General features: G+C 31.8%; 1 protein-coding gene across 1 annotated transcript in view; it reads right to left on the bottom strand.

Moving 5' to 3' along the window:
- Positions 1 to 12,317, bottom strand: part of LOC148279800 (gustatory receptor for sugar taste 43a-like) — a 48,137-nt gene extending 35,820 nt beyond the window's left edge. The window contains exon 1 of the mRNA XM_088229392.1: positions 12,089 to 12,317. Coding sequence (XP_088085518.1) covers positions 12,089 to 12,121 — 33 coding nt within the window. The 5' untranslated portion in view covers positions 12,122 to 12,317. The remainder of the gene's footprint in view (positions 1 to 12,088) is intronic.
- Between the last annotated feature and the right edge of the window lie 4,951 nt (positions 12,318 to 17,268).

Below are 17,268 nucleotides of genomic sequence, written 5' to 3'. Positions count from 1 at the left end.
CTGAAAATCGAAAATAACTTGCGCTGGAAAAATTGAAATCGTGTTGCAGTAGAGTGGGAGTTGAACCTCGGACCTTTGGCCCGCGAGTCCACAATACTAGCACGGGACCACAAGCCGGTTTTTTTTGTATTGTGTTGTGTTGTTTAATTGTAATTTTTTCTATTTTTTATAAATAAACTATGTTGCACTGAATTGGAAAAAAAATATGTAAAACATTTTACTATAATTGTGTGTGTTTTATAACTCTCGATTCAAAGTTCCTAACACAAGAGCTTTTTTCTTTTTGAAAAAGAATAAATGAGGCCCCCAGTATCAAAGATGCCCAAAAAATCCTCTACCTATTTTCGAGAAAATTTTGGAAATCTGTAATAGCACTTTTTTATTGAAATATATAGAAAAAATATTTTTTGTTTGATAATATTTGTTGCCATCAACACTTTAAATGATTAATTTAAAGGTTAACATAACACGAAACGCTTTTTTTTATTAAAAAGTATTAAATATGCAGTTGGTCGCTTTTGATTATATTGATTATATTGATTGATTATATTTCACAGATAGTTTCAAATATTAAACGTATATTTTAAATATTGTTGAGGCCTTAAATGTACATTTTAAAATGATTGAACGGTTTGTCAAGTTAACTAATTACACAGAAAAACTATCATTTGAACATTAATACGCGCATGTAAACTTATTAAAATATTAGAAGTATCAAACAATCATTATGATAAAATACGGTTTAAACTTCACTAAAAACTTTATCAAATTATATTTTTTAATAACAAACGTAATTTTGATTTTTATTTATTTATTTACATTTACAGCTCGTCGTGTCTGACCATAATAAATATTTTCACTCACATAAATTGACATTGTTAAGTTTTAGTTTCATAAATAAAATATGCACGCTATCCAATGACGTGAATTGTTTCCTCCCAACTGGACAGAAGAGAGTAACACACTGGCGTTTTATTGAAAAACATTATGTTCATAAATATGTGTAACTACCAGGGGCGAACCGTCCATATAATCGATTATTCGCAGCTTACCATTATATTTCACTACCAATAATAATGTTTTATAGTAGTTTTAATTGTAGGAGAAAAAATAAAATAATCTTTATTTATTATAAATTAACATCACTGTTTATATCTTCCTCAAAAAATAAATACAGGCTGCTAAATGCGCACCCAGCGCATTGCCCGGTTCCGATTATTGCAGCTTATTTTTCAATACAAAATGTATACTGTAGTTTAACATTCAAAAACCCAGTGCGTATATTTTCCTCGCTAAGTTCACTTGCAGATTACAAATATTATTTCAAGCTTCTCTATTTGAAAAGTAACATTTCGAGCATTATTTCCTAAAGACCATTTTTCGTTTGATAGTATTCTGTTGACATATGACGCCAGTTTTTTAGTCCGCGCGTTTTAGCTAGTGGCGCCTCGCTCGGTGTCGTCAATTTCTTGCATTATTCATTCTCAGTTTAGAAGGAAACGAGGCTGACGGCTCGGCGCGGCGCAGCGCGGCGGTCACGACGGTCACGTGACATTTTTTTTGCAATATTATTGCGAATATTTCTAATGAATGTTATTGTTATGTTATGTTATGTAATGTAATATGTAAAGTTAAAATTATGTATTTTGGCATAAATAAATCTAATCTTATTGTTTTTTTTTTAATTTTTCAGAAAAAAAATATAAATCGTAAAAAAAAAAAAAATTGTGTACATAATGGGAATGACGTCTTACAATAAAATGTTTACTTTCTTTTATATTAGTACCTAAATATTTGCAGTATAAAATGTAAATTACAAACAAATATACGGTGTTTTTAATCAGAGCCAAACAAAAAGGAATTATTAATATACTTATTTTATTATCCTTATTTTTTAACATATTTTATTTTTTAAAACTTTTGCATACATGTACTGTCTTAAAATAATGGAGAATATACCTACATATTACGCAAAGTTATTAATTGTTGTTTGTTTGTTGGGTTATTGGTTAAAATTATTTTGATTAAAAATAAGTAGGTATTGCGTCTTCTGTTGCCAGCAGGTGTAACTGGAGCTGGAGAGATGAAGTTGTTTTTACACAAAACCATAGAAAAAGAATCCGTGTACCTGTACAAACTTTTTTTTTAATACGCCTTCACTCATTGGCGAGATTACTTATATGTATGTATGTACATGCAGGTACAAATTATGAAAAAAATTAAAGCTTACCTATAAAAAAAGTCACCGTTCGCCACTGGTAACTACTGTATCCATATAAATACTGTATTAATAGGGAGACATGTGAATGAAATGCAAAAACAATACACCTGCTTAAATTAATGCCTACAGTCCTTAAAATATTGCTTGATTAGAATGACAGTTGTCGGCAAAAGTGACGACAGAAATTTATATATCTAAGGAGTGATTTATATTGACACACGAAATATCATTTGTGTCTGTTCATTTATTTTTTTAATACAATGCTTGACATATAAATCAATCTTTATATATATATATATATAATTCCTCTGTACGTGTGATGTCACCGAACTTCTCCTAAACGGCTTAACCGATTTACGTGCGGTTTTCAGAGAAATATAGATCTTTGCGCTGTGCGTGTTCGTAGATATTAAAATCTTAATCTAATTTGTAAAAAAGAAGTAAGGAGCGTAAATGTTTTATTCGTCGATCTATCAGGGTTACATTCGAGGAGAATACATTTGCAAAAAAAAGATGTTTTTTTTGCGTATAAAAAAGTTTGTTTTTGAATGTTTACTAATGGAATTTATTTTTTGTGGATCTCAATCAGATTCTTTCCTTAAATTCCTTATAATTTCTACTCATTTATTTATTTTTACTGGATTTTTGGTAATACTGAAATAATATTAAATTCAATACATTTTTAAAAATCGTATTCCGAAATAAGTATAATGGGAGTTTGACGTTTGCAAAAAGAATGCCATATTTGAAAGAATACTTATTTAATGTTTTGGAATTCAGCCATAAACAAGTATCTAGGTACCTACTTAAATTCTATATAATATTTACAATTTTTAGTTTTGGAATTTAATCACAAACAAATACCTACTTATCAATGAAAATTATTTTTTAAGCTAATAGCAGGCAATCCAACGTTCGGGAAGAACAACGTCTGTTGGGTCCGCTAGTATAATTATACAAAATCAGCTTTAAAACTAAAGAAAAAAAAACTAAAATAAACCCAATTATTAGAGACGTTCTTACAAGGTTACATCATTTTGCAAAAATGTTGGTGTTGCTGGTTGAGATGGACAAATTGGTCAAATCGATCGAATAAAAAATAATTCATTTGATGTTGTTCATGAAAAAAATATGAAATGTCTTATTTTTGGTCAATAATTGTCTTAAACACACTATAATAGGCTTGTTTTTGCGTTTTTATATCAATTTTCGGAAACAGAGTTTCATGTTTGCATGAAAAAACTGATAAAATCGATTTGATCGGTACATGGTCAGTGATCAGTACTTTCCCACCGCTGTCAATTTAATCAAGCTATATTTTAAGGCAGTTTTTAGGTTAGCAAAATGAGCAATCCAGTGACGACGCGATTGATATATTGCTCTGCGATCAACAATAACAACATGCGATCAACAATTAACATCAGGGTTTTAAAAAAACATGGATTATTAATTTTACTGAAAATTTGTTTTTACAGAAAACAAAAAAAAACAGCACATACGCTTTGACAGTTGAAGTTAACAGTTTTTATACATTGGATGCGCGCGCAAATCGTGGTTTAAATAAAGGTGGGCAAAAGGTATGCCCGGGTTTTAAAAATCCGTTGCGTAGCCGGTGGAGGGGGTAGGGAATTGGGCCGGTTTGACGGGGTCTCAATGTGACTATTACCCTCTACTGTTTTCAGTAAGTATCATGGTTTGGATCGAAAAGCATCCTGGCTTTGCCGCCACAACTTTTCTACAAAATGGCCGTTCTGTCATCGCGACGCAGAGAGCCATGCGCTTGCGTTTCAACATTTCGGTCCCTGATGAAAGACACTCAGACGTTGGGTTCGTGCTTTAGAAGAAACTGGATCCACAGCAATGACTTGTGTAGTTAGATGAGCAAGAACTGCAACAACACCCAAAAATATGGCCTCGGTGAGGGCAGCAATCGAAAAATCACCTAGGCGCTCTGTTCGGGGGCACGCAGTTGCATTGGGAATGTCTAATCGTTCTGTTAGGAAAAATTCGCATAGTGATTTGTCGTTTCCCCCTACAAGACCATGCTTTCTCAGAAAATTACACCCCTTGATTATGTAAACCGCATTAGTCTTTGTCAAGAAATGCGAAACCGAATCCCTGAAACGTCAACTTTTTGAAGCACTGACGAGGCCCATTTCCAACTTTCTGATGCTGTTAACTAACAAAATTTTCGGTACTAGACCGACACCGACCCAAGGGGACTCCAAGAGAGGCCTCTTCACTCACTCCGCTTGAGACGTGTCAAAATACTGCCAGAAGCTCCAGAAATCGACTGCAACATTGTATCGCTGCTGAAGGCCGCTATCTTGCAGAAAACATTTTCAAAACTCCATGAAAAAAACTGTTTGAACTAACGAATTATTTTTTTAAACACGTCTAAAAGGTGAGTAGATTTTTTTATTGCTCCCTAAAATCCGGGCATATCTTTTGCCCCACTTGTATTTGTTGGAAAATATGACGTGTTCTAATTTTTTTAAATTTGACCACAGATTCCACCCACTTTTTTGTATAACATGACACCATAGAATTAAGAATATTCCAAAAACCGCATACGCACATCAAACAGAAGGCGATTCAACAACTCATAAATGAGTAGGTTTACGTTTTGCCCTATTAGTTTCTTTGTGGACGTCGCTCAGTACGCAACTCCTGATTTGAATTCAACTATGCCGTGTTGTGTCCTTTTAAAGTGTAAAAATACTGCTAGGATCTTAAAGAAACATGATGGCATCACATTTCATGTGTAATTTACAAACGAATGTTTAAGTAGCAAATGAATTACTCAAAAATTGAATTATTTTTCCATCTGTCAGATTGCCGAAGAAACAAAATGGAAATTTCGTTAGTGTTGCCAGGGTAGAATTTTTTTTTTACACTACTTTGCTCATTTAATAAAAGAACTAATGAAAATTAGACCTCAGATCAAACAACGCCGTGGGGGACATTTTAACGACATTATCTTTAAAACATCAAATATTATTTAGCATGATATAAACATATCCGTTTTGTGTCAAATAAAATTTGTTTTTTATTTTAAGTTCAAAGTTCATAAATTCACTCTCATTAAATGAATGAATTTATCTAATCTGTTGTGTCAATCAATGTTTCCGCGTGCACAATAAAATTTTAGAGAAATTAACAAATTTGTTTTTTTTTACCTTACATTTGTGTTACGATTATATTTTTACCCCATCACGCAACATTTTTCGGCGACTTAACGTATGCGCGCGGCGAAAGTGTTTCTAAGTGGGGGAATTATTGGACACAGTCCGATGTATTCAAATATGATTCTACGCTCCTTCTGGACTATGCTTAATTCTATGCATGACACATTATTTATTGGGTTAAATCTAGAACAAGATCTTGTACCATTTTCTTATAAGTTCAAAATTGTAAAGAGCTTTTGAGGTGATTTTTCACAAAAAACATCGCTGGCAAAATAGCCTATCTTTTTATTATAATTAACAGGTAGTTGCGTTGTTTTGTTTTATGTAGGTTCACCATCCCTATATAAGTCAAGAAATATGTCCGACGTGGATGTTTACTAACTGTCCGGCAGATGATAGACGACCTTTTGATAATAATGTATTACCAGAATGTCTCTTTAATGTGAAGTGAGCTGCATAAGTGGTACATAACACCCCCACGCGTGTGTTAAATGGGACAAGATGATATACGAGTGTGTATCCATTCTGCCACGTGAGTGCTGCTATTGACGTGATACAAGACGGATTACTAGGCCACGACCGGCCACAACAGTACTGACCTCTAGATGAAGGGTATTTTGTATTTTCAACCCTTCCGAGCCTAAGGGAGGCATCTGGGATCCCCCAGGTAGCATATTATACAATTTACCCTGAAGTTGACTTCTGCAATGGTAACCGAAACGTTGGACGAATCCAACGTACATAGGATCATCCATAAAAGATACACATTGATAACAGAGATCGTGAAAATCTACGTGGGTAACTGTTAATAAAAAAAATAAAAAATGACGCTTAAATCAAAGGGAAATGTTGTTTTTAGGAAATTTGCTAAAATATTAATCTTAATTTGTGGCAGCAGAGAGGGGAACATCTTTAAGAAGGGATATGAAAGTCTAGGCATTTACAGGGCTTTTTAACTGTCATTGTCTGCAAACATTAGGACACACTCAAAACATTGTTAAAATATACATCTTTTTCATTAAAAACTTGTATTAAAAATGCTTTTTTTATGCTTAATTTTTATTCTATACACATATTCCTAATTTTAGATGTAATTACACAATTCCTTGGCTAATTATTGCTTATATTATCATAGACTTACATATCCTACCATTTCGTATAATGATTTATATGATAACAAGCTCAAGTAAATCCTACAAGTCAATGCTACTACCCTAGTATATCTAACTAAAACATACAAATATTATGTTAAAATAAAATTACAATACATTATTCCTATTCAGGAAAGACAATGTCATCTCATCATTTACCGGGCCAAAGTATTTCCGTATTATTTACGCAATTATTTCTAATTTACTAACTGTAAGAACACACTAATACTCAGCTCCAACGCAACGATTGCATCCTTTTGTAAAGCGCTGTCTGTAATTGGTGCATTCTTAGCCAATGAAAAGTCATCTAATGTTTACGTAAAAAGTAAAAATTAGCGTCGCCTTTGTCCACGGTATCGATCGTTTACGTAAATAGCATGTGCCAAAAAGAGCCAACTATATCTCCGGTTGCATCCCGCCTCTAGTTCATTTCAGCTCCAACTTTGTCGCCGACAACACGTGTTTAGGGCCCTGGTCAGATTTCGCAAAATTTATGAGACCCCCTTGGTCCATAATACAACTGCATAAAAAACATTTGTTAGCGAAATAATGTAACCTACTACCATATGTTAAATGAATTTATTTACTAGGTTTCTTAATAAAATCTACCCTACTCTATTCGCATTACGTAATTGGAACTTTAGTTGGAATTTTAAGTTATTTTTAAAATAAAATTATACGATTCCGCATAATTATCTAGATTCTAGAATATGTCCATCTACTTGTAATTTTCTCAAACCGTTGCTTCAAAGCAACGATTCAATTTAGAGTTTGAAACATACTGTTTTTTCCTTTTCATAGTGCGATCTAAAATTTGTATTTTTAACGTAAAAATAAATTAATTATCTCTTCTTTGCTTTAACCGTGTTAGAGAGCGTGTTATAGGCGGGTTACCTCTATTTATTTGTTTATTATTTATTTATTCATACAAATAAGTACTACAAAAAAAATAATAACGTATCCTTAACTCTATGAGGCCAAGAGCCCAGTGTTGAGTTGGGATACAACATAATGAAAAGTAGAAGCATGTATGTTATTAAAGAATACTAAAAATAAAAAAGATTACATAAACCTATATTTTTTCTAGGGGACCCGACAGACGTTGTTCTGCCTGAACGTTGGCTCGCCTGCACCTTGGAAAATGACTTTTCATTGATAAGTAGGTACCTAGGTACTTGTTTATGATTGAATTCCAAAACTAAAAATTATTAATAGTTTAATTTAAGTAGGAACCTCGGTTGAATTCCAAAACATAAAATAATTCATTTTCAAATAAAGAATCTTATTGCAAATGTCAAATTCGGCTGTTCTCGCCAACAGGGGAGCACTTTATTCATGAATGCGATTTTCAAAAATGTATTTACTGTCAGTTAATATAACTTTAGTTTTACCAAAAATCTAGTTAAAATAAATAAATGAAAATAAATTATAAGAAATGTAAGTAAAGAATCTGATGGGGATCCATAAAAAGCGAATATGTTGTTTGTAAACATTCAAAAACAAACTTTTTTTAAACACAAAAAACAACATCCTTTTTTTTTGTAAATGCATTCTCACCGAATGCAACCCTGGTAGGTTGATGAAAAATATATTTATGCTTCTAACTGTTTTTCATAGATTCGATTGAAATCTACGAACACGCACAGCGCAAAGATCTACATTTCACTGAAAACCGCACTTAAATCGGTTCAGCCGTTTAGGAGAAGTTCAGTGACATCACACGTACAGACGAATTATATATATATATAAAGATAAACATCTGGACAACACGCTTGGTAATATATAATTCTATACAATGTCTCGCAGCAGTCTCCTGCAATGGTCTCTTCCCTTGGACAAAAGCTAAACTTGCACACTTATATTTACTCTATATTTCATAAATTGTAATAAACTTATAATGAAGCTTTTAATATCGGCAAAGCAAATGGTCATTATCGTATCATAAATATTATTTTAATATACGCGTAGAATAATTTGACATGTTTATACTATGTAGGTACTTTAATGTGTTTCCAAGTATTTGATACGTACTTATTTAAAATGTTTATATTATGCAGAATAGCCGACCCACTTTTCTATCTAATCTTGGAATTAATAATATTATCGTTATCATTTCCCTATCCGCACCTAATGGTGCATAGGACGCCGCATAGATATACTAAATACATCCGCAGATACGGTGTGCGGTATGCGGTGGAAAGCTGCAGATGAAAAGTTCAATAAATGATCGAAATAAGTCTCTTGGTGGTGGCCACATACACGTTTGAAAAGCTGTTCGAGGAAGCTTCTGTAATCTAGTAGATTTGGCACCTGTGCGCCGAAATAGGGTTTTCCAGAAATACATAAAATGTACCTCATTGGATTGAGGAAAAGAGGGAAGTAAATTCTTCACTGACTGTGATTTATTTATTGGACATGCTTAATTCGACTATTACAAACTTTTAATAATTAGCCCTTAATTCATGGTACTAATTATTGATTGAATTCACCAATTTATTATTCGCATGCAGCGATCAATACAGTGATGATTTAGATTTATTTTATACCACGCCGCTGATGATCAAGTTCTGTGTTTTGAAAAAGAATTAACAATTAAAAAGTCAAATAATGATTAGTCCTTTACTTTTGTTTTAACTCTTTACTCTTGTGTTTTTAATAATTTAATAAAAAATATTGTTGTTTAGTATTAATATTTATATAAACCATAGTGTAAACTTTTTAACTTTCCTTTTAAAGGACTTTCTTTTTCTTTTTTTCTTCTCTTCCTCTTTTTTAAAACTGTTATTTTCTTTAATGTATATGCAATATATATGTAATATTTCTGTTTTATATCTTTGATGGACGTACATAAGAGTATAATATACTGCATTTTTGTTCATTTTGAGATTTTTATGCGAAAATGTTCCTTGTACATGCCTGCATCAATGGTATTCACATGGTATTAACAGTACACTTCTATGACTATTTAAAACATAAATAAACAACTTCGTGCTTATTAAACTTTGGTTTTAATAAAATAAGTATACACATTTGTGTCATATTTTCAGTGGCACAAATAATACAAGATGGTCTCAGTTATATAAGAAGACCCATTTCTATCATTCAGTGAGTAGTAAAATTAGTATTAGTATTTTAATTATTTTTTTATTTATTTTTTTTTGTTTTCATTTCAATAAACATAAGTAATAAAACAGAGTATTTAAAAAATAAAGCATAATGACATAGCAATGAAATACATATTAATAGTAAAAATAGTAAACAAAAAAACCCACAAAGGCATGGCCTGTTCGTGGGTATACAAGATAATGTTAATGAATTTTTGCTCCTATAATAAATAATGGACAGTTATAATTTTTGTGTAACATAAGAAAGAAAATGTAAAATATTCTGTAAAAGATTATATGGTATTTTTTTATAGTAATTAAATAAGGATTTAAAAAATATTTTTTAAAAAACACAAAAATATTCCTTATTATTAAAAGGGCAACGAAATAAATTATAGAAAAAACGAGTTCACATCTTTAGTTTGAATCCAGGATAGTGCATGTTTTTTAAAAGAAGGAAAATTTTGAAAGTTTGGAATTAATGAAATATTAATATTAAATAAATCAATATATAAATACTGTTTACTATTGTATACTTTTCTCGATGTTTTTTTTAAATATTATGCTATTTTTGTTGTATTTTTTTCCACTGGTTTTATTGTACTTTTGTAAAAGGTTAATGAACCGTAAATAAATAAATAAATTCTTTTTGGAAGCCACAACATCTGTATTTTCAACAGGACCTATAAAAGGACCACGGATAGTTTCAAAAGCTCCATTCGGTATTCATAGAGGAGGAAAATACAATATCACAACGATGTGTTCAGAATATTGATTAGAATATCTGCAGCAGTACCCGAAAATAATTTTACTTTTTTTCAATAGAAATAGAATTCTCACATACGAACTTGTAAGTTTTGAATAATTTCTCATTAAATTTACCACGAAGTGATAAAAACTGGGTAATCCACTGATCAGGGATAATTCGAGGAGATTTTAAGCGTTGATGGATTGAGAGGAAAAAACAATGATTCATCTACAGGGGTGGTATTTTGAATCTTCTCTGGAGAGTGATTAATATGGGGAATTTCATTTTTGCATGCGTTTAGACTTTGCTTCATAAATGCCCACACTGATGATTAAACGTCAAATAAATATGAACACGTATAATAAAACATGATTGTTTTCTTTTAGAGCATTATTGCGACGCTAAACATTAGGTTTTTTTTTAATTACTATCTTTTTTCTATATTTGCATGTCAACATGACCAATATTTGTTTAATAGATTTTTAGAAATAACTTGCTTATAGTTCAAATCATTTGTTTATTTCAATACCATGTGAAGTATTAAAATAAACAAAAAATTTATATATTTGAATCACTAACTTTGTGGAACATTATTATGCAATATATTACCATAAAATACCTTTGTTTTTTGTGTGAATCACTTTATTTAAATAATTTAATAACCTAATAGTTTCGGCAAAATACCAAATATGCCTTCTTCAGGGTTAGTTACAAAATAACATGATATATAAAATAACATGAGTGGGCGTGGCTACGGGAGAAGAGAGGGGGTAGAAACTATAAATTTTATATCATGTTAGTTTGTATTTTATTTTTTTTATTGATTAACATTATTAGTTGGTTATCTTTATATGTATAATTCCTCTGTACGTGTGATGTCACTGAACTCCTCATAAACGGCTTAACCGATTTACGTGCGGTTTTCAGAAAAATATAGATCTTTGCGCTGTGCGTGTTCGTAGATATTTAAATATTTAATAAATTACGTAAAAAATAAGTAAGGAGCATAAATGTCTTATTCATCGATCTACCAAGGTTGCATTCGAGGAGAATACATTGTTGTTTTTTTGTGTATAAAAAAAGTTTGTTTTTTAATGTTTACAAACAGGATTTATTTTTTGTGGATCTCAATCAGATTCTTTCTTTAAATTCCTTATCATTTCTACCCATTTATTTTTTTCTTTTTACTGGATTTTTGGTTATAATAAAATATTATAAAATTAAAAACATTAAAAAAAATCGTATTCGTACATAAGTACACCCCTCTGTTGGTGAAAAGACCGGAGTTCGACGTTTGCAAAAAGAATGACATATTTGAAAAATATATTTATTTTATGTTTTGGAATTCAACCATAAACAAGTACCTAGGTACTAGGTACCTACTTAAATGAAATATTTGAATATTAACAATTTTTAGTTTTGGAATTTAATCACAAAAAAGGCCCTAGGTACCTACTTATCAACGAAAAATCTTTTTCCAAGCTAAAGGCAGGCAATCCAACATTCGGGCAGGATAACGTCTGTCAGGTCCGCTAGTTAAATTATAAAAAATAAAGTGGTACTTACAAAAAAACTAAGTCATTTTATTGTAATATATTGGATTGAACAAAACAATTATTATGATATTATCACCCATCGTAAAGTATAAAAAATAATATTATTAAAATTAAAATTACCTGTCTCATTTCCTTGAAGAATTGGATTCCCATTGTGTTGCAAAATATTTAGAATCAATGGTACTAAATGTTCACTGGCCACGCACGTAAATTCATATATACAAGAAAAAATCACAGCGCACCAAAATTGCGCACGATGGTGTTAGCTTCTAATAACATGTGTCCTTTCAGAACGTTAGTTTAATAATATGTTTGTGCAACTGCTATGGCGAAGGTGTGAATGTATAGTGGGATTTGCATGCTAGTGTAAATACTGTTCTGATGAACAGACAGTTTCGTCTCGAAAACGGTAGACCCAACATTTATAATATTGATTGTTTTGTAAATTAAGATACAAACAAAATCTAGAAAATCTTTTACTTGAAATAAAATCCAATATAAAAATGACAGTCATTCAAATATTTGATGCCTTCTGCTTTATGTGTATGAAACAATAAGTTTTTAAATAAATCATTCAAGTGTACCTACTAATACAAACGAAATTTGTATGTTTACTTGGGTCACCGACAGGCACTAACACACTGACATAGGTTTATTAAACATTCAAACGCTCTCTACAGGCCTCTTCCAAAATATTTAATGCCTTCTGCTTTATGTGTATGTAACAATAAGGTTTCATATAAATCATTGAAATGTACCAACTAATACAAACGAAATGTGTATGCTTACTTGGGTCACCGACAGGCACTAACACACTGACATGGGGTTATTTAACATTCAAACGCTCTCTACAGGCATCTGCCAAAATATTTTGTGAAGAGTAGGTTTAAGTGATTTAAAATAATAATTTGTTTAAAATGGTGTTAAAATCGTAATAAAAATTAATGAAATATAAACAGATGTTGAATTCGTTAGTGTTATTACTATCGTAAATTAAATTGTAATTATATGCTTATAAAACGTAGAACTAAATGATTCTGCAGTAATAAAAATATAGATTCTACACTTTCATTAAACTAAACAAAATATAGTCTTGCGATTTTTGCCTCCATCTAATGAAGAATTTTCCACAACTGCTTCATTTTCATAACGTAGGTATAAAATCATTAAGTCGGTACTTTATACTCCGTTTAGTTAAGTCAGAGGTGCAATCTATCTTTTATTTTGTCTAAAATAATATAAATTTAGTTGTCCTTGGGGGGTTTAAGAAAAAACTTTACTGTTTTATAAAGGTTTTGAAAATATAAAAAGCATATCGGTATTAAGAGGAAACGCGGCCTGATTTTTATTCCCGTAATTTATCCCTGGATCATGGCAAAAGGGGAATGTTTTTTTTACACAATATAGATATTTTAGGACACCTACAGCTGAGGTGTTTGAACGAGTTGGTGTTCTGAACGTCAGGCAACTGTATGTTAAAGCACTTCTCGTTCACACTCATAAACACGGTGGAAATAAAATTTACAATACTAGCTATGAAACGCGTCTTAAAATAAAACACCTATACATGGCACCTAAAATGACAACATCATTTGGTCAAAGGAGTCAAATATACCTTGGACCAAGGATATATAACAATATACCATTTGCCGCAAAAGCAGATAAAAATCTTGAGCAATTTAAACTATTTGTTAAAAAATGGCTACTTGATTTGGGTCCCGAGAACTGTCTTGAGATGGTCATCCCACCAAAGCAGTAAACTTGTTAATATATAATTATTTTTGCTTTTCGTGTTTTGTATTTGTATCCACACAGTGTCTCTATGAATATATGTCATATACTTGTACATTTGGCATTTGACAATTTTAGTTGGGCATAATTAGTCCGACGTTCAGTTGTTTTATCGCACAATATCACGGAGGAACCTGCAAAAAAGTGACAGAAAAACGATGTTCAAATGCTTATTCATCAAACTTCTCTGGCACCGCGTATGATATTACACACGGTTTTTCAAGACCAGATTGCGAAACTTTAGAGGAACATTCCTCATGGTAAGCTTTAAAAAAATCTTTCTAAATAATTTTCAAAAAGTCATTTTTTAAATAAAAAAAAATAAAAATTTAAGATCTCCAAATGGAGTAAATTTTTCATTTCTGGGACTGGCATACCTTCCGTAAGCCCGTACCCCTTCCCGAAAAAAAAAATTGCGATAAAAACGTATTTGACCAACGAAGCGATACGCACCAGACGCGGACAAGGGAAGCGGCTGGGTAGGAGAGGGGTAGGAGTTTGTGGAGGGACTACTTGTCCGAGAAATGAAGGGTTTACTACATTCTGAGATTACATTATTATTTATTTTCATTTTTTTAAATGACTTTTTAACGGCATTAGCATAAATGGACAAATTATAAACAATATCCAATACGCGGATGATACTGTTCTTCTAGCAGATAGTATGGAAAGCCTGCAACTATTATTGGACAAAGTTTACACGGCAAGTTTGAATAAAGGGCTAGAGATGAATATTTCCAAGACTAAATGTATGGTTATTCGGAAAAAAGCCACAAAGTTTCCCAATGACTTTAAAACTTGGAGCGCAGTTTATTGAGCAAGTTCATCAATATAAATATTTAGGATGCTGGCTGAATGATAAATCACTCGCAAGATATCAAAGTCAGAATAGAGGTGGCCCGAGACTGCTTTTTCAGGATGCGTGACCTTCTTTGCAGTAGAGACTTTAATTTAGACCTCCGAATGCACATTACTCGATGTTACGTCTTCTCAGTACTTTTTTACGAAATGTGGTGCTACAGGAGAATATTAAAAATCTCCTGGGTGGATAGAGTCCGAAACGATGATGTTCTCCGACGGATGGAAAAAGATAAAGAGGTACTGAAGACCATAAAGAAAAGAAAACTTGAGTACTTTGGGCATGTGATGAGAGGCGAAAAATATAAAATTTATACAAGTCATTCTACAGGAAAGGATTAAAGGGAGACGCAGTGCAGGTATAAGGCGCATCTCTTGGCTTAAGAACTTGCGCGGCTGGTTCCATTGCAGCACTCAGTCCTTGTTCAGGGCAGCTGCCAATTAAAGTAAAAATCGAATTGGAAATCATCTTCCAACCTCCATCGGGGAGAGGAACCATAAGAAAAAGAAGAAAAATGACTTTAAAAAAAAAAATTATAAGGATTTTTTTAAAGCTTACCATGAGGAATGTTCTTCTGAAGTTTCGCGATCTGACCCTGAAAAACCGTGTATATTACACATATTGCTTTAATAAAAACGAAATATTTTTACCATTGACAAGGCACTACACTACATTGGTAAATCAAACGCAACGTATTGCGATTGCGATCATTGTAGTGTTAACTCACTTTTTAATAAATATGACATCTTGACCTAGCCAGAATTCGATTCTGGGACCTCAAGCATAGTAGGCGTATACGGCACCTCTTCAGTAGGCGCAAGGCAGACTTATCTCCACTCAATTTCCTTGTTCAGGGTTTTCACCTGAGAGTATCCATTGATTTAAAATACCTACTCATCCAGGATTCTAGTTATATTTCACCAGAATGAGGAAGTTCAGCCATATGGGAAATTGGATATGAAAAGTGTTTTTTTACACGCGGTAAAAATAAGAGCATTCGACGACGAACTTCAGCCCTACGGGAAATTTGATAGAGAAATGTTTTTCTTACGCGAGCATTCAATTGTACAACAAAGTTTCTTAAGAATGTACAAAAAAAAAAGAACTAAGTACTTTTAATGACGTAACGAGTACATATGAATTAATCAATGACAAGAGAGCTGGGAAAGAATTTTCTGCTTTGCCGTCAACAGACCAATCGGCAGAACTGACTGAGAAGAAGCGGAAGAAAACATGAGACACACGGAGTACTTCCAGAAATACAAAATTTGAAAAAATCATATCGCTGATATACGATACATATTTTTTTTAAATTTGGCTTAGTTTAGTAGTATATTCTCATATTATACTCATTGTACAGCTAAGTTTCTCAAAAATGAATGAAAAAAAATTGTTTAAATAAAAATGATCTGCTATGAAACAATACAGGTTTTACTGAACCATTACTAATCAATTATAGCGTTTTTATGTGTTGTTATGGATTTCCGGTTTCCGGGTAGCCATTTTTTTCAACGCTTAGTGCATTTTAAAAGCTATGGAGTTCTACTATCAAATTGCAGTATGACTAACCGACGGTAACTCGTGACCTCAGGGGAGGAGTAATTTCAAAATTACAAAACTGTAAAAAATCACAGCTATGGTAATATGATACATAAAAATATTTTTGATTCATTTTTGGCTTTGATAGTCTAGTAATAAATAAATAATAATACACTGAATTTCCCCTTAGTATTTTTCGTTTGTCCGGAGGAGCAGTACGTGAATAAAAATACTATATTTTAACTCGCTAACAAATAATAATACATCCATATTGTTTGATGAACTGTTAGATACTTTCTCGTGCCTCTGTTTTAACTCATATCGATACTCGAGATTAAAAGTCAACAAGAAAACATTATAGGCACTTGCACGCCATTGGGAAATCATTCTTCTGACCAACTAATAATAACATCCTGCTAACTTTACTAGTACGGGCTCAGACTGCTCAGCAATTGCACAGTTTGTATTTATACAAACTGATTTTTACCATACATATTTCCAAATCGCATTCAGTAAAATTATTATTCTTTAGTTTAAATTGACTTAGAAATGTATTTTAAGTATGAAAAACAAACATTCGCGTTTTTATGGTTTATCCAAATACTTCCATTTTGGGGGTATTTTTAACAAATTTTAAAGTTATGCGGGGTTTTTGAACCCCTTATGGTTTGCCATAAGTTTTTGATATTACCCAGGTAATATTTATTGCGACGCCAGTATTTTTGTCAACGAAAAGGGCACATGCTTTGTTAAGTATATTTTTAAAAAAATAATAGGTTCCTACTTAATGATTGAATATTTTTCATAAATTTAGAATAACAGTTAATTTGTGTTAGGTATTTAAGATGACAAAATAATGACTGGGAAAAGCGTTCAATCGGTTTTAATGGGGGGAGGCTTTAAAAAATTTCTTGATAATACCATTTATTTCTTACGAGTAAATAAAAAATAAATATTTTTATTTAATTAGTTGTATCTTCTTCACATAACGTATTTATAATAAATAATATATTATTTATAGGTAAATCTAAAAATAAATACGTGTTGGGTAAGAACTTCTCCAGTATCTACCGCCATATGACAGCTCGATATTAAGCATTCAGTAGCCATT

The sequence above is a fragment of the Micrasema longulum genome, unplaced genomic scaffold, assembly GCF_059751315.1.
Source record: "Micrasema longulum isolate JH-2025_06_02 unplaced genomic scaffold, ASM5975131v1 h1tg000664l, whole genome shotgun sequence".
Classification (NCBI taxonomy): Eukaryota; Metazoa; Arthropoda; class Insecta; order Trichoptera; family Brachycentridae; genus Micrasema; species Micrasema longulum.
Note: the sequence above shows the minus strand (reverse complement) of the source record. Positions and strands in the feature narration are given on the sequence as shown.